Source organism: Molothrus ater, chromosome 6, assembly GCF_012460135.2.
Source record: "Molothrus ater isolate BHLD 08-10-18 breed brown headed cowbird chromosome 6, BPBGC_Mater_1.1, whole genome shotgun sequence".
Taxonomy (NCBI): Eukaryota; Metazoa; Chordata; class Aves; order Passeriformes; family Icteridae; genus Molothrus; species Molothrus ater.
Window position 1 is genome coordinate 28,231,811 of NC_050483.2, and position 26,006 is coordinate 28,257,816.

Sequence of the window (26,006 nt, forward strand, 5' to 3'; positions counted from 1 at the left end):
CTGTTTCATAAAGATGTCTTAATTGAAACTAAAACAAAACAGTTTGGGCTACCTTTTCCATCATGAATTTCATGTTTATATTTGTGTGGAAACAGCTCCCACTAAACCAGCATATTATTAAATCTCTTTTCAGGTAGTGTCTTTAGTGATGAATGATGAATACCATTCATGTGATTTTACTCTTTCCTTTCCTTTTTTGTTGTTGCCTAATACAGTTCTTGAAGTGTTGCAGGCTTTCAAAGTGATACAATTTAGCAATGCCCTGTGTTGAGTACAGATGTAATTATATTTTTTCCTTGGAGCATTTAACTGATTATGAAGAGTACAATAATCCATGCCTGAGCTAGAGGTTGTTGCAATGTCAGCAGTATGGTAGGATTTAGTCTGAAACCAGAATTGAACAGCTCTTTTTTCCCCAGAAACTCACCTGAGCATTCAGTGTGTTTTGTACAGATCACTAAAGTGATAAGACTTTTTACAGCCTAGCTAGGTGAAAGGATCGATTCTAAATATATCGGGGCTTTGGAGGCCTTTCCTCTCCCCTCCCCCATTATGCATTAGCTCTTTAGAGTTACTGTACTGCATGGCTTAAAATCCAAGAACTGCTGTGCTGTCACATCCATCACTTCTAGGTTGATAGAAGAGGACAGTCATGCAGCTTTATGGATTTGCTGAACCCTGACTCGTACCCAGTAATTAAGGAGGTATTGCTTCCAAGGTGTACATATATTTTTTTAATGTACTGTTGCTGAATGGTTAGTAATAAGAGAGAAAATATGTGCTTATTACTAGAGGCAATATTTATGGGTTTTGGTTTTGCTTCTAAGATGTGAAATTTTGAGTGGGTCTTAAATTCTGTCCTCTCTAGCATCTCATGCAACACTTAGCCTTCTGTACCTCAAACACATATTAGAATAAAGATGCAGTCCTGCTGAAATGAATGGCAGAGTACCCAACAGAAGGTATGTAAAGGCTACATGCAGAAAGCCCGGACTTATTCCATGTGCAGATCTGTTAATCACTTTAAGTACTCTGAATGCAGGATCAAGAGCAGATTGCTCATTATCTGGATACTTGTGAAGCAAAGCTGTGCAGGCTGACTATGGAAGGTAGAGCTAAAATTGCAAATTAGATTTTGGCAAACTGCTACAATATGAGGTCTCATTTTGGAGCGAATTTTTGAAATCCTTTCCCAAATGCTTAGTTCTGTCCTCAAGACAGAATGCCAGTGTACTGCCAAAAGGACTTAATAATTAAAAAAGGATTGCCTGGCAACCTCAGTCCCTTGTTCCCTTTGCAATAGCTTTTTTGACTTGTTAGGCTAACTGCAGATGTGATAGCTATCCCCTGTCTCTCTGAGACAATGCAGCAGCATGAAGCAGTATATTAAGGCTATCTTTTTATCTAACATCCAGGTTTTACCACCTCCAGCATCTGAGTTGGACATGTATCTTGGGAAGTTTTGCTTATTTATAGGAGGAAAAAATAGGATTAGAACAATCAGACTAAATTCAGTGGAACAGTCTTCTATTCAAGAATATTTTTGTTTCATTTATGAATACTTGTCTCCTTGAAATAAGGACTGTTCAAAAACTAGAGGAGAATGCTCAATACTTGTATTACTATAGTACCTTACATATAAAAACTCTGAAGACTGCATTGCATTTCTTCAGAGTACAGTGGAACTTATAATTCTTTTTTCAGATAAAAGCAAGTAGAAAAAGTAGTAATTGTCCCATGCAAGAAGCAAAATATGCTTATCTGATTTTTCTGAATTAGTCTTAATTTAAAAGTATTAATCTACATTTGCATGAATTTCACAACCTTGCTGTAGTTGAAAGTATTTGGTCTGGAAATTAGAAGACAGTTAAAGGGATTTGTACAAAGTGCAAATTATACCTATATTGTGGGGAGATGAGTGAAAAAAATTCTGTAGGCTGAAACTGTGTGTCCCAGTTGTGAAATTCCAGGGTCTATGTGTGTCAGTGAAGAAATTAAAATTAAATAAACCTCCTTCAGAGCTCTTCTTGCTTGCCTAAGTATTCTGTGGTCTGAAAAGCATCCCTTAGAAAACATACGCAGTTGAGTGAAAAGATTCTTTGTTCAAAACCAAATTTCCTGTAACAGATTGACTCAGTTTTGGACGTATTCTTCTGTGGGTGGGTGGTAGAGTCTGGATCCTGTGATATTACTCAGTCTTTTATCTGCTCTGGCAAACCTTTGACTTCAGTAAGCCTTTAGCTTTCTTGGGAGATTTGTGTTAAGCAATTTTTGGATAAATTTGGGTTTGTTTGGAAATGAAAATATTTTCTGTTTCCTTCAACTCTTGCACTTGAGACTTCTGCTGTATTGGCAGCAGAGAGAGGTTTTAATGGTAGTACCTCCCTGTATGGGCCTGGATTCCTCTTAAATCATACCACAGAAATGACTTGCATTATTTAGAACTGAAACCCTGCTCATGTTTTGCATTTGAGGATCTTGGAGTGAAACAGCATTGGTTTTCATAAAGGTTTTACTTTGTTCTTTCATTAAAGTTCCTGTACCTGGGATTTGGTGGACTCAGTATCTGATCTATCTCTTTACAGTACCTGAATTACCTCAATGGAAGAAGTAAATGGGCTGATGCTTATTTACCATCTGACCACTTTTGGTAGTTTGCATTTAGGTATTTTCCATTTTGGTCAGTAAAGCCACAGTAGGCTGTTCTGTTTTCAAAATGGAGGAGAAATAAAATGTGTCCAGTATTCCCACCCACAATGATACTCCAGGCAGTGGTCTTTCACATTCCAGCTACAACAGGGTAACATTAGTTCCCTTCTTTACGGTTGGCCTTAGTGGTGTTTGAAATAGTGATTGTACAGTAGCAGATGAGCAAAAGCCTGTGGTAAAACAAATCCAGTACTAGGCTGTTGTGTCCATTGGTGCTTCAGTTGCTCTGGAATGATCTGCAAAAACACCCAACTGTGTCAAAAAGGTGTGGTATTATTCTGGGAGACAAAAGTCAGGTGAAATAATGTCATTTCATGTGAGTTTGACTTCCCTTGCCATTTTTCAGCCTTCCAGGTCATAACTAGTGGTCTTTTCACCCATCTTCAATCTTAACAAAATGAAAGTAGATATGCTGAAGCATTGGAGGTAAAGCAGTAACCTTGTTTAGAGGCCAAATAAAAAGGGAGACTGGGGAAGAAACTTCACCGAATCCAGCTAGTTAATGATTTAAATATTAGAATTGAATGTTTCTGCAGCAAGTGAAATAACAATGACATTTTTTGTATTTATAGTCCTTCCTCTGTTGTCACTCCCACCCATTGCTGTTGCTGCCATCTAGCTCTTGGCCTATGTCAGCAGCTGATGTGGCCCTAAGGGGACGAAAACACTACACAAAGTAATGGGTTGTGGCTCCTGGGAATGGGTGTGAGTGGGATACATTTACAGGCTGAGTGCTTTTGCTGGAGATTTTCCTCTTGTTTTGATGTGACTGCTTTCTGCATTTGTAGAATGTTGGGGGGCAAAGCACTTGACCCACAGCAGTGTTCATGTTGGTGGAGACTGAACTAGAACTACTCAAGTCCACTGACACTTACAGGTGTTGGGTGTTGCCAGCACCTTTAAGGGTTTCAAGCCTTCTCAACTCTCCATCCTCCAGGTGCTGTGTCAGGTAGCCAGCAGTCAGGGCCTCACCTGGGACATCGACCACCTGCTTTGTCTCTAGGTACAGGAGGTCCCTTTAAGTTCAGGCTTGCTTGGAGTACCTTTATAGTCAGTTTTATATTGGTGGCAAAAGAGCTTCTGATACTTTGTTCTCCCAACTTGTTTCAAAGCATTGATAGCCACCATGACCTGCTAGAAACACTATTGAATTGTATGGGTCTCTATGAAAAATTGATAAAACTTTAAAATATTACTGTAAAATACATAAGTTAATGTTGCTTTATCACTAGGTAGTAATTTTTTCATGGTCTGCCTGTTGTATTTCAATAAAAAAATAGTTACTCTGGCATTAAAATCTGACTATATTGTCGCTGCTGGAGAGAAGTTATATGGAAGTTAAGTATGAAGCCAGCAATCATCCATCAAGTTAGAATTATACCCTGGTGTACTACAGATAACAGCTCTTTTCCCCCACAGGTTTCCTTGTCTTCTAACCTTCTTCCTTACAGATTTCTTTCTGCATGCTTTCAGTTTTCATTACACTCAGTCCTGCTCTATTTCTTTATTTCTCCTTCACCTAATTATTGTGACCATTTCCATCAGGCGTGACATTTATTAGCTAATAGCTTTCTATTCTTGTGCTTCAGGTTTACTGAGTAGCATCATGCAGAGATAATTGACTTGGTGTCAGCTGGACCATACAAGAGACCGTCTTAGATTTTTTTGCAATTTTTTCAGATTTCTTAATACACACATACATTCTCTGGACTGAGAAATGGAGTATGAAGTTGTTGATATAGCTGTTGTCATGAAGTATAGGGGCAATGGGCAGTTTGGTGGTTAATTCTTGTGGTGGTATTGCAGGGTAATCCTGATTTCCTTGGTATTGTTATTACCAACTTTTGCCTTTTAAGTCAGGAACGTCTTTATTTTTTTGGTGTACTGTGTGCCAAATAAACCAGGAATATGACAGCAGCATAGTGGAAAAAGCTGAAGCCAGCTTTGGTATGCCTGGCTGTTCATACTATTTCGTGCAGTAGAGCAGCAACCCCTTTCTTCTACTTTGATAGATAAAAGTGGGATATTTTTGCTGTGGAAGATCATACTGTAGTAGTTCCTTCCTGAATGTTGTTCTACTTCTAAAGTGATGAGTCAACACAAGCAAAGCAAAGGAGTATTCTGTTCAGCACTAAACTATGCAGATTAACCTAATCCTTTCTCTAGGCTCAGAAACCAGAAAAAGGCATTTATGACCATATTTTTCTGCCTTGACACCTAATGTTGACAGTTGAGGATCCATTTTCTACCAGTTCTTTGATGTTGCTATCAACTGGATCAGAATATGTTTAGGTGTTTATTTTTCCTTACTAGCTGTTCCCCATTGCTTTGGCCCACTGGACAGGAAGAATGCTGTCCAAACTGTTCAAAAGTGTATCTGGAAACTAAAATAACCATTCCAAGAGAAACAAGGGAAAAAAGTCTTATGATGTTACCACCTTCCAGGGGGAGTATCTGTTTGTGAAAGGAGATTATAATACATTTTCTTGTTTTGCTAGTGTAATGTGAGCAGAACAGAGAATTAAAACAGCAGCTGTTAATTTCATTGCCAAGCTTTTCTTCTTCATTTACCTTGTGAAAAATTTCCCTTGGTGAAAGCAATCTACCTCTTTGAACTATCTTTTTTGTGCATACAGGAGGTAGTATAGTGTTAGATTAAAAATAGGAGGTATATGACTGAGGTTTTGTAGTGACTAACTTGAAACCTCAGTAAAGATTCATTATATTTGTTTAAGTGATCGGATTGAAAAATTTGCTGCAGATGGTTTTTCTGTTTGTGCAAGATAGAGGAGCATATTTAGAAGGAGAGAAGATGGGTTTAAGAAGAAGAAAATTAAAGGAAAGGGATAGAAATGTGTATATTCTGGCAGAAGGAAAGAAATTCAGACTTAGAGCTTCTAGCATAATTGGAAAGAGGAAAAGCATTGTAATACAAATAAGCTGTGTTAAGCAGAAAGAAGAGTATATCAACAATGCAGTTATTTGCATTGCAGCACTAGAGCAAAGTTCAAAATATTCCCAAAACAAAATTTGCTCAGCAGTTTTAAAGTTCCTAACGCAGTGGCTAAGAAGTAGAAGTGATATGTATTAGATGTGGTTTACCCAGTCTCTTCAGGTGTTTTAAAACATAGGTACAAGTAGATCAAAGGATATATAGCTCTATGCCCCTCAATGGTTATACATCTTCATCCCCCTATTTTTATTTTGTTTTGGTGTATCTGTATATCTGCTCTTAAGTCTTTCTAGTAGATACATGAGTAGTGAAAACACAGCTGTATAGTATCTGAAGTGACATCTTACTTGCATTAAGGCTTCGGGTGTTTCTCAGTGATGTTCACCATTGACTTTTCAACTGATTCAGTGATTATTAAGGTGAATGGTGCAAGATGCAATGAGAGATGACCTTCAGCTGCCTTTGTGGACAAAAGGACAGTTTTACTTACGACTTATTTTACAGTAGTACCAGTTTGGCTTACATTAGCTGTCATACGAATAGAACAATATATTTCTGACTACTTACTTTTGTACATGTTTAGACCACTGAGGTAATCTTGGAATGATAAGTAAATTGGTTTTCACCAGATGTCTCTCTAACATCCATGTGTGTAGGGGAGCTTCTGTAATTGAAATAGCTTGTTTATACCAGACCAGAGAGATTTATGTGGCTTGAGTAAGCACTTAGGACAGATGTGCCTCTTGTCATTACAGGCTCCTGTAGAGGGTAATTCAGACATGTATATTAGATATATGCTTGGAATCCCCTTCTGTAGAGGCTTTGTCTTTTCTCTGACTGTTTGGAGCCTGGGAAGACTGCCTTCTGAGATGCTGTGAGTTGGTTTCATGTAAGACAGTTTTCACTGTAATGATCCACAGCTACAGAGGGGAGAGAACAGGAAGGAGAAGACATTCACCTTTTGAACATGTGAGGCTGTGGCAGGTGTGCATCTGTTGCAAGCATGCAAGACAGAATTTCATCTCTATAGAAATGTTTATTTAATTTGCCTCCAGGGCAACCCTTCTGTAGTTTTATCTGCTAATTTATGGCAGAGCTGTAACTTAGCTAGCATTTAAACTGTTAATTTTTGTAACTTCAGTTTGTATTCCTTCAGAGTTCATTTGATCATTTGGCCCTCTGTTTTGCCACTTAGAGCTAACTAGCAGTTTTCTTGCTGTGCACGATGTCCTTAATAACAAAATTTTGAAGCTGCAGGTGTCAGTATTTTCTCTGCAGTGATTTTTCCTTCTGAAAGGCATGTATCTCCGTAGTGAATTGTGATGATGAAACAGAACTGACGATCCTGCAGTAGGAACTACGTGAAGGCTGAAGGATATGATGGCATTTTAGAAATCTTAACCAAGTTGGTTTTGTATGCTTTGAATACTAAGGCAGATGGTTTTTGTCTTTCTAGTAAAGCATAATAATTTGGAATTTGGTGGAACTGGAAGAAGAGCTGACTCAGTGTCAGATAACATTGTGTCAGTTGTACTTAGGTGGATCTGTTCCTGTGATGTTTGTTTTCAGTACTACAAACCTTTGTTAAAGCAACAAAAGTATCTAAGTTGGCCCTGGCTCTAGAAAAGTAACCCTCATTCTTCTTGAAGCCACTGATACCCAGCTGTGGTTCATGAAACCGAGAACCAAAACCTTTGAGATCTGTTATCAGTAGGATCTGGGTGCTTCCACGGGATTGATGACTTTCTGTAAGAGTGACATTGGAATGTGTGGAAAATCTGCTAGCTATTAATGTACATAGGGAATGGTGCTAATAGTGGGGAAGGTAAATTGGCTTCACCTGACCTCAAGAAGGTGGTTTCCATCACTTTCAACTCTGCTAGAAAAGCTGCTAGCCCAAATCACAGACAAGCATAACAGGATTCTGAGTACATAATACTTCCATACTAAGTAAGAAGACCATCTTTAAATGGTACCAGAATTGACAGAGTTAACACCTCATCATTCTCTGTAGGGATTGAAACTGGCATGCCATGCAGTGTTGCCTTTCCCCTTTGTTACTGCAACTTGTTTTGGCCAAAGCAGAAGCCAAAGCACCGCATAGATGGAAACCTCTATCAAAAAGTACTGAAAAATATAATGATGACAGATTAGAAAATTTTTCACAAGGGTTTGATAGGAAAAGAACTTGATGTTTCTTGTAGGGCACCAAAGATGTTCTTGAAGAATATGGAGGAAGCTCAGTAAACATTTTAATTTCAAAGAAAAAGGACTATCTCATCATAACCTAGTTAAGAGGAGGCTCAGTATTTAATTCTAACTTTCTGTCTCAACTATCTAACGTGCCTTGATTGGCTGTTGTCTTTCAGCACTTGCAGTCTGCCTGGCTCTCATGGGGTCGGATCAAGGCTGGCTCTCAGTGGGGTCAGATCAAGGGTCGGTAATGACTCTTGAAAGTCCATGTGCTAATAAAGTTCTTGGTACACTTTTAGTGGTTGAAATTGCACAGCTGAATCATATGTATCTGGATGACTGCCTGATCTCAGGAAGGTTTTGTGAAGAGATACTAAGGCAAATTTGGTCATATTCATTCTACACTCTGACACATGGAGATATTGAAGAGCTATCTTGCTGAACAGAATTTCTGTGAGCTGTAATTAACTTCATTGTCAAATGCTTATTTTCCTAAGGACAAGTTCCAAGTCTTTCAGGACTGTATGAAAACATATGAGCACTAATGGATTATTAGTCCCTGTAAGGACACGCACGCATGGTGCACTTCACCGAAGGTTGCTAACCATTTTAATGGCACTTTAGGCCACCATGCTTTCCTTTGTACTTGCACAGTAAGCAAAGAACATGGTGATTTCCTATATAAAGTTGTTTTGCTGCAGCATTTGGATGGTGCAAGCAGTCTGAATGTGCTTGTAATACCTGATTTGCTTCCCCAGTCCCCCTTGTAGACTGCTGGTCAGCTCCTACCATGCTACTTAAGATCAGCTTTTAGCCTGTGCCAGAGAGGAAAAAGAGGAGCAGTAGTACATAGCAGACCTTCATCTACAATTTGGCTGGCTCTATGCCTGCACACAGGAAGAGATTTCTTGCATGGGCCTTCCTGAAACAGGGAAAGGCTGATCCGCCCCTAACAAGCTGATACACATTCTTCATGTTCCTGCTGGTTTGGATCTCGTTCTTCCCTGGTTGCTTGCAGACTGGGTCCAGTGTCTTTGCTGCCACTCTCTCTCTTGAAGGCTGGGAACGTGAAAGATTTTCTATTAAATTTGCTACCTATTTTAAACATCTGCACCACTTGCAGATCTTTAAAATCAGTAGACAAGATTGAGATTTACTTCCTTTGTGTATTAGCTATGTTTTGATGTAAGTGGTCTATATCCGCACCTGAACTTGTTTTGGTAGTGTAGTAGGTTGATGCTGGATTCCCAGGCACCCACCAAAGCCCCTCTGTCACTCCCCTCTGCAACTGCACAGGGGAGAGAAAATATAACAAAGGGTTCATGAGTTGTGATAAGGACCAGGAGAGATCACTCATCAAATACCATTACGGGCAAAAACAGACTCAAATTAGAAATATGAATTGAATTTCTTAGTAAAAAAACTCAGAGCTGGATAATGAGAAGTAAAAGAACACCTTAAAAAAACCCAAAACCTTCCCTCCTTCCCAGCTGTATTTCCTCTCCCCATCAGCATAGGGAAACAGGGAATGGGGGTTATGCCCAGTTCATCACACATTGTTCCTGCTGGTGCTCAGCGAGAGGAGTCCTTCTACTGCTCTGGTGTGGGGTCCCTCCCACAGGAAATAGACTCATGCTGGAGAAGTCCATGGAGAACTATCCTACAGGCAACAACTCCACAAACTGCTGCAACATGGGTTACTCTTCCTGCACTCTTCCCTCACAGGTGCAGTCCTTCAGGCACAGCCTGCTCCAACATGGGTCCTCCATACAATCACAAATCTTGGCAGGAAACCTTTCCCCAGATCTGCAGGTCCCTGCCAGGCGCCAGTTCCAGTATGAGCCCCCACAGGGTCACAGCCTCCTCAGGCATCCACCTGCTCTGGAGGAGGTGTGGGTCTCCTCCATGTGGTACAGGTGGATCTCTGCATCCATGTGGTCCTCCATGGACTGCAGAGAAAGCTCAGCTCTGGTATCTGGAGAACCTCCTCCCCTTCCTTCTGCACTGACATCGGTGTCCCTAGATTTGTTCTTCTCACATATTCTCTCTCCATTCTTCTCTTGATGCAATTACATCTGCACAATAAGTAACTTTTTATTCTTTTTCTGAAGTATCTTGTCACAAAGGCGTTACCGTCACTTCCAGTTGGCTCACCCTTGGCCAGTGGCACATCCATCTTGGAGCCACCAGGGATTGGCTGTGCTGGACATGGGAAAAGCTTCTAGTATCTTCCACCCATCCCACTACCAAAACCTGGCCAGGCAAACTCAATGCAGTTATGCCAGATGTTAATAATCTGTCCACTGTTATCTCAGTCCTGAGCAATCAAATCTGTTAAATTAGGAAACTACATTAATTCTGTAACTGTAGAGAGCATGTTGCTTGTTTGTGTTTCATGTATCTTGTTTGTTTTGTCATGGACTAATACAAGTGCAGAAGTAGTACTTGCAGAAGAGGACTTGCATTGAGAGTATTAAACCAAGAGTAATAACTGATTGTAGGTAAAACTCAGAAGTAAACGAGACCATGTTGATTAGTGTAAGCAAAATGCAGTGTCCTAGCAACCTCCTGTGTGTTCTCTGTAAAAGTCTTTTTTTTATAAGGAGGAGACTGAAACAAATTAAAATTTCACCTATTTACAAGTTCTTCATTGAAATTCAGGCAAAAACAAGAGGGAAGAGTCAAGGCTTTTGGTTTGAAAGTCTGACAGATGGGCGAGGGAGACTCCTGGCAAGTGAGCCTTTTGATACTGAATAGTACAATAAAGAGAACTGAAACAGATGCCATTCTTAAAATTAATTTTTAAAAATTTGGATTTCAAGATTACTATTCCAAGCAATTATTACAAGGAAATAGAAAAGGAGCCAAGGATGTAACTAAGGAATCAGACTTGCAATAAATCCGTCTCTTTTGTTGTCCTTCTCTGTAGTCTTTTGTCATGGTAATTTTTCTTACTACCCTGCCTCTGACAAAAGAACAAGTTCTGGATACAAAAGAACTATGGAAGTACTAATTATTTCGTTAGAATTTAATACAAATCAAGACTTAATTAGATTTAAATACCCTCTTACCAGGAAGGTATGTACAAAGCATGTATCAGTTCTGATATATGGTGCTCTGTCCTGTTATTGACCTCATTCAGACAGAATATGATCTGTGAACGATAAATTTGTTTGTTCCTCATGGTGATTACGGAGGGAAGCAAAAAAAATCCTCAAACCCCCTAAACCCATACTTTCTTGTCTCAGAGTTTTACTTTAACTTTACAACATCACTGTACATCTCTAAATTACTGCATTTAAATTTAAAATTACATTTTGTTATTCTGCCAGTTCTTTAGGCAGAATGGGTACAAGCTAGAAAAAGAAACACTATGTACATTCTAGGAAGCTTTTCACTTTGCAATCAAGGAGTGACTTGCTAGCAATTTCTTTTAGCACCTCTTCATCTGCTAGAAAGAAGTAAAAAAGTTAGACTTAATTTGAAGAAGAAGCCCAAAGGAAGGCACCTTCTCTACCTTGGTTTCTTGTGGTGGTTCTGTTGTGCACTGAAGTATTGCTCTAAAAATGCATATGGTTTTGCCACAATGAAGAGAACAGTAACTCTAGGCCTCAGTCTCTTCTCTGCGATTAGGAAAAAGGAGCATTTGGTCATGTCAGAAATTTTGCAAAAGAAGGAAGAACCAGGAGCTTGACTGTAGGTCTAATTTCTTTACACCTTGAGTTGTCCCACAAAAATCTTTGAAGTAGTATTTTGTGAATTCTATTATTGAAGTAAAAGCTGTATTTTAACATTTTAAATGTGTGTTACTTATAATGTAGAAGGGTTCAAATAACACTTTTGGGTTTTATTTGGTGGGAATCCCCATTTTAATTATTGGAAGGAATGATTCTTCCCTCCCCAAAAAAAGAAAGCTGTATCAGCTTGAGGCTGACACTTGAGTCTTCTCATGGACTGCTGAAAATGGTCCTGAAGATTATTTTATGTAATTTTTGCAGCACATTTGCCTTTTATAGGTTTTGTTATGATCCATGTTTGATTATGGAGGTCATGGGGTTTCTTTTGTTTGGTTGGGATTTTTTGGTTTGTTTTTTTTTCTTGCAATTGATGCATCCATAGAAAAAGAAAAAAAATCCTCACGTTTTCTAAGAACCTCTGTCTATAGTGTCTGTAATGACATGAAAAACATAGCCATGTAGTGATGGTGCGTAATTGGCTTGGTGATTTTTGATGTGAAGTCTTTGGAATAATACCAATACAAATATTTCTTTCTTTGGTGCTTTACAAAGTGGCTTAAAACATTTCAGGGGCTTATGGTTCCATTAGTTATGGAAGATTAGTCCCCTCATATTCTGTTAATTTATGTTGCATTGCTGGAGTGGCTTGTGTGGTCACTTTGCACTAAGATAAAGAAAGAGGATAATGAGATGCTGCTAAAGTAGGGTGGGTACTTGTGGGCTCTGGTTTAAACTCAGTGGTGTAACAGTACAACTTTCCAGCTCCAGAGGAAGGTGTCTTATATCACAGCATTCTTGAGTTCTGCCTCACGGTGTTTTTAAAGTTTTTGGCTGTGGACTTCTTTGCCACAGAAAGGGCAGAAAAAAGTTGTTTAATAATGACGGGGGAGAGAGTCTGTGGGGGTCTACATGTCTTCTGGAATTGGGCATACTATTGCTGATCAAAATAAATTTATTCAACAGTGACTTAAAAAAAAATATTGTGCATAGAGCTTCTACTCCTAACACATTTACATGAAGAGTATATCCAGCTTATGTGTGTGTATCTGGATTTACAAAAAAAAAGTCCTCTAAGCAGTTCAAGAAAATGATGCTATTACTGGCTTGCTGAGAGAGGATTAATTAGGAAATGTCTTCCCTTATCTGGATTTCTAGAAGTTACAGTGGTTCACTTCCTCTTAGCAGAGCAATATACAGAATGACACTAGGCACTATATTAAATAATTATGTTATTACATATTTCTTCTCTGGGACTTAGTACTTTGGTTAAATTTGAAGTTATTTGTTAGGGAACTGTTCAGTTGTCAGATGAAGGAATCAGCCTGAAATAACCTGTAAGAGGGTATGGTATGTTTGAATAACAAAAAGCCAGGGAAAGTCTTGAAATTTGGGGGATCTCCAGGAAAATCTGTTTTTGCATAAATACTAGCTTTACTCTGCATACGTTTTATTCCCAACCCCCCCTCTTTTCTCCAGTACTGATACTCGAAAAGGTGGAAAATGGAGATCTGAGCAACAAGATGTTGAAGATCACGGATTTCGGCCTGGCCAGGGAATGGCATAAAACTACCAAAATGAGCGCAGCTGGGACATATGCCTGGATGGCTCCTGAGGTCATCCGCTCTTCCATGTTCTCCAAAGGCAGCGATGTATGGAGGTATTGATTTGGCATTAAGTGATTGGATACTAAAAAGTAACTGGACCTGTCAGGAAGTCTCTTTTATGTGTAAGAATGAGTGATGGTGAACCAAATATTAAAACTCAGGTCTTAAGAAAACTTTATCCACCAGCTTTCCATCTGTCAGACTTATCTCAGACTTATTGTTACTGTAGAAAATAAGTGATGGACCAGCTACTGCATGCCTCTAAATTTTTGTTGTTCTATAAGTTTTCATTCGTATTATTTTGAGATTCATAATCCAAATCCCCTCTGCTTTATCTTAACCAAACATTTTGGGCTTATTTGGCTATTGACTGACATAATCAAAGGCCATAATACAATCTGAGAAGTACTTAATTTTTATACTGTTTTACATACAAGGTAATTTTGAGCTATTTTGTTTTGGTAGTAATCTGTCACTAATGTATATGTACACAAATACACTGTACTTAATTGAATTCCCTGTCCTGTTTCAATCACAATACTATGTTTTTTGTTTTCATAATAATCTTATTAATTATTTTCACGCTTCTAGTATTTCACATAGGATAATAGATCTCTTATCTGGGCCCATCTGAGTATGTAATCCATAAATAGTAACCTGCATGTATATATTGTCTTGTTCATTCATGCACTGGAATTTTCGTGAATGAGCTAATATGGTGGGGAGGTGTAAAGGTTGGCCTATATATTTCCAGAAATTGAGTTTGAATACCTCTGTTAAGTGGATTTGTAAATACATAATTCAGTATATAGCTCCAGGACAGTGACTTTTCTGGATACTGGATGACTTAGAATTAGTACTGAGCATCTGAAACAGATAAAATAGAGAGAATTTTGTTTTTCTTGTGGAGAAAAAGGTGTTGAAATGTCAGAATCTTTGTCTTCATAGCAGTAAGATTCTGTTGCTGGCCAGTAATGCTCCTCCACAAGTGAGTGCATGCTGTAAAACCCATCAGGATAAAGAAATAGCCCAGCTGGTAGACATGTCTGGCTGTTATGGCAGCTATTTGGTGTGGGGATTTTCATTTTCCTTGTCCAATTTTGCTGAATAGATGATGTATTGCCTTGTGATAAGTCTGTGAACTTGTATTTTGCACTCTGATAGTATGGATAAAACCTGACCATGTAATTAAATGTGGTAGCCTCCGTAGCTAATCTGAGACAGATTGAGCAAGAACCAGGCTTTTATTTGGAGTGAAGTCTGGCAGAAATGAAAATCTTAAGGCTGTGCACCTTTTCTGTGCATCTGATTATGGTATTGGTTTGTACACAGCTTGTCAACCTCAAACCTAAACTTGCTGTTCTCTGAAACAGTGCCAGGAAGGGCCTTTAAGGGTAACCTAAGGGAAAGAGGGAACAGTTTTCCTGTAATTGTAACTTTAGTAATACAGGCATGCTATGAACAGATCAGTAGATGTTCTGTACCAGTATGAATTAATTTAAAAAATGTTAAGAATTATTTAGTTGGTTGGTGATTTTCATGAAGTGCCTCTATGCCCATGCAAAAGTACCAGTTTGATCATTGACTTAAGGACTGTAAATAACTGAAATGATTTGTTCATTTTTCAGAATATTTTATTTCCACTTTTAAGATTCCTTCATCACTTTCTCTTGTTATAGTTACCAGTCTTCCCTTGAAAAGAGGTTGAGTCCCTCACAATACTCTCCCTTAAACAGAGAGTCATCACCATTAAGGGAACTTATATACTGTCTCTGAATAAGTTTTTTCTTTCTGGTGGGTAAAACCTCTATTCATAGTTAAACAAGCTGAAAAGAACATGTATGCAGAGGACAAATGCTTGCCAGTGCAATCACTACTAGTCTGCCAATGATTGTAAGCCCTAGATTTTAGAAAAGCAGTCATGGACTTGTGTAATAATTCCTGTCCCCACCCAAGGATGCAACCTGAAATTCTTAACAGGATGAACTTTTTTATCCTATTAGACTTGCTCCTCCTCTTGTCCAGTTCAACCACTTGGTTAATCACTGGAGTCGTAGGGGTTTTTTTTGCCTGACAGCCTTCCAGTTAGTCTATGCAGCATCAACAGAATTGTCTCTAATGTTCATGAGCCCTTTTATTTCAACACCTTTTCTTTAAAGCTTATTAGAGTAATACTGCTGGCTGAACTGTTTCCCAGCCTTTGAACAAGAATCTTGTTCTCCTTGTGTTCTTGCTGCACAAACAGCTGAAGAAGAATCATGCTAGGACTGAAATTTCCTGAGTCAGTCTTATCATAACTGACTGCTTCATCTTTCAAAACATGTTTCAAGCTCCATTTTAAAAGCTCCATCTGTTTACTCTGGAGTAGGGTTGGCAAAGAACTTAAAAAGAGTGAGGAATGACCACACATGGTATTTATCACCAGTGTCTGGACCACTGTGAAGCTTGTTCATAGTATCAGTACTTAGTAAATCTTGCTAGTGAAAACTTGTTGCTGTGAATTTTTCTGTGCTGTACCCACAGGCTCTAGATATAGTAGAAGCCTTGTGCTTATATTGTACAGAGGACAGTGAAACTACAGCTTTATTTAAATAAGTCCCTTCCTGTAAATCTGTTATGTGTTTGTTTGTATTTGCTTTGGATTCACAGGGTTAAAGTTGAAGCTTGGATATTGCAGCTCATCCAGTACTGTACGCTAATGTTAGTAGGCATATAAATAACATTTTTCTGTCATTTGGCTGGTTAAATATATTTCTTGTTTGCTGTACACTTTGTTTTTTACTTGTACTACTTAAAAGACAGTCATAGTGTCAGTACTATCAGTGCGTGGAATATAAAGGCAGCATACAGCCATCATCTGGGTTCTCTATGGTCCTCAATTTAGATGTTTTTAAGCTATATCTACTCTGAGACCAGTGAAATAATTGGGCATTTAATTTCCATTTAGGAATGGAATACCAGCTCTAGCTAAAACCATCAGATTAGCAGATCAGGAAGTTTCAGGCATTCAGTGCTGGGTGTAGAAACTTCAGTCATTAGAATATTTTGTTTTAAGCAAGCGTTGGTCAAGCACTTGCTTCCATCCACAATTGATCACTTGTAGGCTTCTGTAGTTTTCTGTGCATAATGAAGCACTGTCAAGGCTTCAATACCTGGCAGACAAATGCTGACTAGCAATATTAGGAGAAACTCACCTGGGAGAAGCACACGAGTACTGTGAAAGCACATACGTGAGTGTTGTGAAATAGGCAGGAAGGGTCATCTCTGGAACTGTCAGTTCATTAACATGCAAAATGCCAGCTGTTAATAGCTATAAAAATGTAATGAATAAATGAAGTTTGGGGCTTTTTTTCCTTAATAAAAGTCATGTTCTGGTTGTTGTTGGAACTGGGATCTCTTTGTTGGGTTGATAATTCCTTCCTCGTGGAAAGTGTTGAACCTGGGGAAATGGATGAGAAAAGCCTATGGTACATATGCCATGGAACAGTACCAGTGAGAAACAATTACTTGTTTTTTAAAAGTTCACAGACTAACAAGGAAGGTGGCAAAATCACATGTGAAATCCTGCAGACCTCCAGCCTCCCTTGCCCTGAAAATCCAGTGAGTAGGATTGAACCTGATGTTAAATGGCTTAAGGGATTACTGGATCACTGAAAGATGGTTAATTATTCACACAAGTGTCAGTTGACTTGGATGCATGGGTTGTGTCACATGGTTCATTTCATAATTAAAGTCCAAAAATTACTAATAGGTGGTGGAAAAATAAATGAGCTTGATCATTTTTTCTTTCCCCCCACTGAGAATGTGTAGAGGCCCTTGTTCTTCTTTCTATGCCTTTTTTTGGGTAAGTCTTCTGATCTGGCTTTTTCCTTTGTACTTCCCAATTTTCTGCTTTAGAGTTAATAGGAAAACACACTGTTCAGCACCTGTTTTGGTGTTTATTCACTTGGGATTATTGTTCAAGTGCCACAAAGCAGTATTCCCCAGTTCTGTGCAAGCAGTATTCTCAGCAATGAGGTGTAAGTATAGTGGCATTGAGTTCTGTCAGAAGCAAAGTGACCTTTCCCGCAATATACACTTCTGGTGTCACATTAGAAGAAGCACCAATCTGTCTATTCCTTTTTCCTTTAAAAGTACCCTGCAGAAGAAGTGCTTTGAGCACATCTGTAGTGCTTTATCCAATAGTAGTGTTAAAGTAATAATACAGCTCATTGGTAGATTGTACTATCTTTTACTATCAATGGTGATATCCAAACTGAAAAGTAACATGAATGAGCAATCGGATTTAGGCAGTCCAAATATACATTCAGTTCAGTTTTCATTTTCTTTGAGTGTTTTATAAATCCTAGAAGGCCAAGAAGAAATTGGGAACTCCTTAGACTCTAGTTTATTTTTTTCAAATAATGCTCTTGAGACAGTAAGAAATGATAAATTATAATATCAAGAGTGTGAATTACATAAGAAAAAAGCAAAAGACTGTGTAGGTCAAAAAATATATTTTGCTTAATAAAGTAAAATAGCTGTGTTAGCAGCAAAGGTTGGATCTTTAGTTACTAAAATCCTTTATCTAAATAGGAAAAGTACTGTTAAAAGTGTCCAACTAAGTTATCAGCAGTTACAGTGAATGTTAAAGATGTGATGGGCTGGAAGGGAGATGCCAAGGGTACAGTTTGTGATATCCATTTGTACTCCCAAATGGATAGGGAAACTGTTGCTTTGAAATGAGAAAAGCTTAATATTTTAACTTGATATTATATTTATATTTTAACTCTTCCATGGAGCAGCTATTTAAGGAGCTTGTTGGAAGAGAAGCAGTTTCTCATTTGGTCTTCAGTTGTGCTTAGGAGGCCTTCAAGGTGGTATAGTATGACATGGTCCAAATATATATTGTATATTTAGATTTTGTATCTTTGCAAGCACAATTAAGAAAAATTAGTCCATTACAGTAGTGTTTAATCTCAAGATTATTGACTACTGAGTGAATGTATGGGAAATCCTTCAAAAGAATGAAGAAGACAGTGTAGAAAAGACTACTGAAAGACATCTTTTTAAAATCTCAGTCTGTATCCAAATGAGGAAAATTATGCATTGACTTGAGCTCTTTCAAGTTGAATATAAAACAAAGATAAAAGGGTTTTGAAGAGAGTCTTCTGACAGCATAAAACCAAATCCCTTGCTTTCAAATGCAGCACAGGTGAGAGCCCTGCAGGAGAGCATAACAGCCCAGAAGTGGGCAGAATGTGGGAGTGCAAGGAAGATAAGGCTATACCAGAAAAAAACCTCAGTGACTTGTCTGCCAGAATAGAGCAGAGGCATTTTAAGCTGAAAATTTCTCTTTAAGGGAGTCAAGCTTGGAGCACATATCTTTTACTGAAGTAAAATTCACAGAGGTGTTAAGACTGACTCTCTAAATGAGCAGTAACAACTCCTGAGATTTACAGTAACACCCAAAATTTCTACAAGAACATGAGAGTCAGCTGAGTTAGTAGCTGTGCTGGGCAATCTCTTGCTTAGAGCTGGTGTAGTACCAGAGAAATGGAAGGTAGCAGACACAGTGACAGGTCTCAAAAGAGCTTCCTAAGAATTAGCAAGTATGATCTTGAATTCTTCTCAATGGTAGAAACAGCACTAAAGAGCAGGGAGCTGGTGGACATGTGAGCATGTCTGGGGAAGAGTTAGCTTTTGTAGAAGAAAATGTAATACCTTGTGAAAAGTGAAAATGCTTGAAGGAGATACTGAATATGTGGATAAATGGTGAGGTTGCTTATACTGTATTTGGATTTATAAAGACTTTAAGCAAAATCCTGCATCATAAGCTTTTAAATAAAGTAAATTGATGTGGGAAAAGAGGGCAAGTATTTTTCCCTTCATTTAATCAATACTTAATTACTAAAAGAATTAATCAGTTTAATTGGTGGGGAATTCTGTGTTCAACACAATCATAAGTGATTTGAAAAAAACAGTACATGGTTAGGTAGCATGGTTGATGGTACCAAGTTATTCAGGATAAGAAAAATTAATGTTCTGGAGAGAGATGAGGAAAAGTTTTACTATAATGAATGATAATATAGATGGTAGTGGTAATAAATTCAAAGTAGTACCCATGGGGGAATTTAATATGTACAATTTATGGGCTCTAAATTTTACTATTGTGATTCAGTAAAATACATTGGAGCTACTATGGATAATTTAGCTTATTTTGTAAGAGTGAGAAAGGCAACTGGAAGAAATGAAAATTTAGTAGGAAAGAAAGAAAACAAGCAATACCGTTTGTGCCTCTCCCCATATCTTTAAAACTTTGTGATTTTGCTCATTCCAACAGAAGATGTTAAAGTCAATGAAAGATACGAAATGGCTTCTGTTCAGGATAGTAACTAGACTAGGATTTAGCTAGATTAGGATTTGGGGGTCTGGAAAGATGATGATTTAGGCAGGATGATTGGGAGCCTGTGAAATCATGGACAGCATGGAAGGAGCTAATAGGGAACATAGGTTTACTCTTTCTTGTGTTTGAAAGAGCTACAGGGAAGCCGATGAAATTACCAAGTGACAAGCTCAAAACACATACACAGAAGTATTTTTTGGCAATGCATCATTAAATCTGTGGAGTTCACTACCACAGAATATAATGGATGGTAAATGGGTTCAGAAGAGAGTAAGAGATCAATGGAAGAAAAAACTGTCAGGTCACCAAGGATGAAGAAGCAGTTTCTGTTTCGGGTTTTCTAGAAGCAGAAATAATATTCTGAGGTTATGCTTTTCATCATATACTTTGAGGGAGAGCAGTCCTGGAACTATTTCTGTAACTTCACAGGTAGTATTTTGTAGAATATCTTAAGATGACAACTAATTCTGAATAAGTATTTTTCACTTATTTTTAGTAATCACTGGCCACCAAACAACCTTCTTCATATTTTTGGGTGTTTTGAGAGGCTCTGTTTTGAAACTAAATTAGAAGATTTATGGTTTTCAAATTGTTTGCAGTTTCAGAGAGAAAATTATTTTTGCCTAAAAGGTGAAAATGTCATCTTATTTCAGAGCTACTAAAAAAAGCAGGTAGAATAGGGCAGATCACCAGCTTGGCATCCATGATAAGCTTGTCCTGCAAACTGCAATTTCTTTAGTATACTAAACTCCCAGGTTCAGGTACCTTGTTGCTTAACAAAGGCTATGTTCGAATCAAACACCTTTTCTCTCTTTTGTTTCCTTCCCAATAGCTATGGTGTGCTGCTTTGGGAGCTGCTGACAGGAGAAGTACCATTCCGAGGAATTGATGGTCTGGCAGTAGCATATGGTGTTGCTATGAATAAGCTTGCCCTTCCAATCCCTTCCACATGTCCTGAGCCTTTTGCCAAACTCATGGAAGGTAAGCCAGCTGTGGTGTGTGTGGTTTGTGCTGTTTCTGGAGTGCTGTTGAGCATGGCCTCTTTGTGTTGGCTTACCTAAGAGCACAGATTTCTCCAGTGGCTTTATCCAGGAGTGCAGGTTATTGTGGGAGCCAGGCCTGGCTGTAAGTGTGCTCTGACAGTCTATTACCAGAATAATTAAAGATTTTTTTATCAACTGGCTTTATAGGAAAAGGGGGGCTATTGCTGTTCTCTCTTAGCTTGTTTTCTAGTAGTGAGGACTCAGCAACACCAAAACTTCACATAACTAGATCTTGTTTGAAGTCTAATTTGTTTTAAAATTTATAGCTCAAGCATCTTGCTAATAATGTCAGATTGGTTTGAAATAAAACTTTATCCTACTGGCATTTCAGGGAGAGGTTTTAAATGTGGCTTTGACATTCCAAAACAACCCATATTTTCAGTCAGAATGATGTGATTTTCTGATTTGTCTGTGAAGGTAGTTCATGCCCAAGGTGGGCTACAGAGAGGTGAAAGAAATACAGGAGTTAGTCATCAGAGCTGCTGTAGTTATTAAAAAGGGTTGTGTGAGGTAATTTTTGGGTGTATTTATGTGACCTGGTCTGCTGGCCATTGAAACTACTTTCATGCTTCCTGAGCTTCAGTTGTTCCTCCCTCCCTCTCTCTTGTCCTCTCTCTCTTCCTTACCTTCAGTATTTTTGTCAGTGCCCCTATTCCCAAAGATTTGTAGGTGTTTATATGTAATGAACATTTTTATACCTATCTGTCAGAAAGGAAAACAGAGATAAAGAGAAATCAAACTTGGTTTATAGTCTTGGTGAGCAAAGAATGAGTCTCAACATAGAACTTACTCTGTGGCCTCTGGTGGTGCTTCTAGCCTCAGGAAAGGAATATGAATCTTGAAGAAAATGTTTCTGCTGGGTTTTTTTTCTGCTTTTGGAATACTTTTGCATTTTTTCTGGTGTTTTCTTTAGGTTACAGGCTACAGTTAATTTAATTTAAAGTGAAAAATTTCATGTATGTTCTGCTAAAACAGAAATATCCTACTGGACAGTAAACAATAGAGTTGCAGGTAGAATAGCTTGAAGGTAGTGTAAAGTGAGAAACTGTGTCTGAAAGACTTGGTGAAACTACCAGCTCAGTGTAGTTTATTTTTTACCAGCCACGTAGTTTATTTTGACATGCTTTCCTGGATTTCTTAACTATGAGTGAGGATTTAAAAATCATGCCCTCTGTTGGGAAAGTTAGGTAGAGGCATTTGGCCAGTGCCTGAACCCAGCAGCCCAGGGGTGAGCAGCCACGTGGCTTTGGAGCACTTGGCTTCTCTGTGTGCAGGGTGAAGATGAGAACAAAAGAACCCAATTACTTTCTGCCCTTTCACCAAAGCTGTGTTTCAAACAGGCTGTTTCCCATCTCAGGTGAGCTCTTCTTCCTCTAATGCTGCTTTCACTTTGGAATTACTGCCATGGTGGTCTTCACTGAGACAACAAAGCTGAACTTTCGCTCTTCACAGAAAAGTTATATGTTACAACTCTCCTCATTAGTGCAAAGAGTGGCTGATCTAGGGCTGGGAAAATAAAAGCCACAGGCCACCTGCTAGTTATCCTCTTCACTCATTCATGCATTTGGCTTGCTGCAGCATTTTGTTTTACTTTGGGTCATGTTTGCTTTGCCATGCTTAAAAACTGAGGTAAAGAGACAGGGATTATGGCACTGACAGTCCTGCTGTAACACCCATTGCTACTAATTGGCCAGCATCAGGGGATCATCTGAGCACTCTTTAACATCCTCAGTTCTGTATTTTGATAAAAGAAGCAAATTAAAAGCCATAAATACAAATGTGTTCCAGCATGGAACCTGTTGATACTCAAAATTTTGAAAATAGGACACCCAAAATCTCAGTAAGGCTAAAATCCAAGGAAAGAACTGCAGAACCAAGCCTTGGCTGTTGCACAGATTTTGTGAAGTGATTTTTATTTTTAATTACAGCTGCCCCTTGGTGTACTTCAATCCACAAAACTGATGAATGAACTTCTTTTAGGACATCACATAATATTTTTAACAATTTTCCCTTTTTTTCTGATTTCAAGGTCTAGAAAACTTTTAGAACATTTTTATAGCTCATGTCTTGCACTGCAGTAATGCTTAAGTCCAGTGACCATGTGGAGCAATGCTGTATGATGAGAGAGACCCATGTGTTAGTTACTTCCATTCATGCAGAGAAGTTATTTTCCTTACAAGTACATGTGAATGTGAGTTTTGTGTTTGGTTGCTCTAGAATTTTGCATGCAGGCATCTAGCAGTACTAAAGAGAATAAGGACATCTGTTGAACAAGAACCTGTGTAAGTGTTGGTACAGGACAACATAGAATGAGAATGAGGAAGTGATTTTTTTTTCTGGAGTAGAAATGAGGGAGAAGGGAGAGAGGAGACTGAATGAGTGCAAATTTCTTATTCAAAAGTGTTGTTAAATGTTTTGATGTAATGGTTTGGGGGATTGTTTGTAATGGATTAGGGGTTACTTCATACTATTTTCTGTTTTCTGTGTTCAATTCCCATCACTGTAAAACATTACCTTTTATACTGTTGCTCATTGAGCTGCTTTATGTGGTAAGATGGCTACCTTCTGTTCTGTGTTTTTAGATCTCTGTAATTGGCTGAATAATTGCATTGGATTGTAAATGAAAAAGACTTGTTTACATCTGTGGTTTCTCCTAAAAGCAAAAGAAAAATGACTGATTAATTTTCACTCAAATAATAAAAAAGGACCTGTAAAAGTAGGAGAACTCCAAATGCACCATTTGATGTCACTATTTACTTGAATCTCCTATTTTCACACAAGTTATGTCCAGTTTGCTTTGCAGGAGAGGTTTTCCATTCTGAGAAAAGATTCATAATGACTCAGCTCAGTATTAGATTTTGGCATCAGGAAAAGCCCTGAGAGATATCCTCCTGCAGTATGGCTGTTAACTCTGCAGTGTAGCTATTATAAAAGAAGTATTTGCAAGATCCTTGCTTAGTATTTCTACTCTGTGAACACATATATGCATCATAAAGCAAAATATTAAAGGAAATTATTTGTTATTTTAAAAAATGCTTTAAGGTGTACCCTTCTGTAAAATTAATAAATCTGTATTTTACTTGTCATATTATTGCAATAGAACCTAGAGACCGAGATAGTTAGATAGTTCAAGATTTTAAGTGTTGTTGGATATTGTACAAGCATGAAAGCATGAATTCCATATTTGTCAATAGTCAGTGCAAGTGGGCAGTGGGAAAGCTGGGGTAACACAGGTAGTGTGTATGCCACTCTTAGCCACTGGGGATCAGTAAAGTGCTACCTGTCCTCTCAGACCTCCATTCTTAGGGATGCTTGACAGTTGTTTGTCTTTATTCTGTTCTAGATTGCTGGAACCCTGACCCACACTCACGACCTTCCTTTGCCACTATCCTAGACCATCTTACGGCCATAGAAGAGTCTGGTTTTTTTGAAATGCCCAAAGATTCCTTCCACTCCCTGCAGGAAGACTGGAAACAAGAGATCCAAGAGATGTTTGATCAGCTTAGAGCCAAAGAAAAGGTAAGTAGAGAGTAATGCTCCCTGCTTGTGCTCTCTGGATTGTAATTTCCCCATTTCATAGTTCAAACGGGGATCACTGTTTCGTGCATCCCAGAGCTAATTTTGTCTGTTTTGCTGGAGTTAATATTAAGTCCCCGAATCAGTGGGAGGTTATGATGCACACAAGGATAGAATGATGAGAAAAATAAATATCCACATCCTCAGCTGCTACTCTTTCTAATATTGTAGTGAGCTTCCATCATAATCTGTGCAAATTGCTGTGATGAGTTGATTGTTTATTGCATTTGATAACTGTTTGACTATTAGAATCTTAATTGTGAAACACACTGAAAACTATTAACAGGAGATGTAGGAGGGTAGTTTCAGCATATATATACACTCTAGTTAACATTGCAGCTTTGTTTCTGCTGGGTTTGTGTTTTCAAGGTTTTGAGCATAAACAAAATGCATGGACTAATAAACATGAGTGCTATCAGGGAAAGGGTCCAATAACTGCTATAACTGAAGTCCATCTGGGCAAATAGCAGGAAACAAAAATGCCAGCAGGAATAACAGGAATAGTGACCATCAGCCTTGAAGAGGAGATGTGAAAAAACTGAAGTTTTCTTCAAGCATGCTTGCAGAAAGCACAGCTTGCTGCATCTAATTTAAGGTCCTTACAGAGACTGTCTTTAGTTGTTGGTAAGAAAAACTGGAGCAGAACCAAAATCACTAGTATAATTATATATTTGTAAGTTGACAGTCTCTTGCTTGAAAGTAAACTCATAATAAGCAGCCATCTTGATTTGGGCTCAGAGGTTGGGTTTGGGAGGCAGAGAGAGAAGGAAAAGAAGACTTTGGGTCAGAGGAAAGAAGTCAACTTCTACAAGAATACTTAAAACCTTTCTATTCACCTATTTTAGTAGCTTTTGGGAAGAATAAATTAGCTGATAGGCATTTCCTTGTTACTGTTGTCCCATGGCGTATCTGTGTTGGAACAGTTTTTGAAAACCAGAAACTTCAATAGACAAACAGCTAAACAGCACTAACTGCACTGCCCTCAGGATGGGTACTGTATTCCTCTTTAGCAATAGGGAAATAATTTTATATTAAATGATTTTATTGAAATCTCCCTGGTGATGAGCCAGATAACAATGCCATTATTAAAAACACCTAAACTAAAATCTGTCTGATTATCTATCTGATGTTTAACTTGAATTCTTCAGTTTTTGCCTTCTGCACTGGAATTGGCCATCTGGAGAGAATTATTCAAAGTGCTGAATTCTTTTGTCCTTGTGGTGGGAGGAGAGGAACGCAGTGGGATTTTGGGATTTCAAGGACAGTTTCACTTAATTCGTTTTGTCAGCAAGGGATAGATCGAAAGGTTTGCCTTATGTGCCATTGCCAGGACCATGGTGAGATGGTTTTTGAATATCCCCAAGGAGGGAGACTCCACAACCTCTCTGGGTAACCTGTGCTAGTGCTCAGTAATGCAGTAAAAAAGTATTCAGAGAGTGACCCTTGTGTTTCAGTGTGTGCCCATTGCCTCTTGTTATGTCATTGGGCAGTGAAGAGAGCCTGCCTTTATCTTTTTTTCACCCTTCCCTCAGGGTTTTTTATACACTGGTAAGATACCCCTTCACCCCACCCAAGCCATCTCTGGGCTAGGATGAACAGTCCCATCTCTCTCAGCCCCTTCTCAAAGGAGAGGTGCTCCAGTCTCTTAAGGTGCTCTCTCTCTCCATCTTCATGGCCCTTCATTGGACTCTCTCCAGTATGTCCACATCTGTCTTGTACTGGAGAGCCTAGAATTTGACATAGGATTTCAGGTGTGGTTATGTCTGAATTTTAATACTGGAACAAGTGGTTATGTCTGAATTTTAA

The 26,006-nt window shown here is 38.5% G+C and overlaps 1 protein-coding gene across 3 annotated transcripts in view; it reads left to right on the forward strand.

Moving 5' to 3' along the window:
• MAP3K9 (mitogen-activated protein kinase kinase kinase 9) overlaps positions 1-26,006 on the forward strand; it is a 58,289-nt gene that overhangs the window by 14,392 nt on the left and 17,891 nt on the right. For all 3 annotated transcript variants that reach the window (XR_004980283.2, XM_036383746.2, XM_036383747.2), the window contains exons 3-5: positions 13,069-13,249; positions 20,414-20,562; positions 23,968-24,143. Coding sequence is in view for 2 of the 3 variants with exons in the window: in XM_036383746.2 (XP_036239639.1) it covers positions 13,069-13,249; positions 20,414-20,562; positions 23,968-24,143 (506 nt within the window). In the remaining variant the exon portion in view is untranslated. The remainder of the gene's footprint in view (positions 1-13,068; positions 13,250-20,413; positions 20,563-23,967; positions 24,144-26,006) is intronic.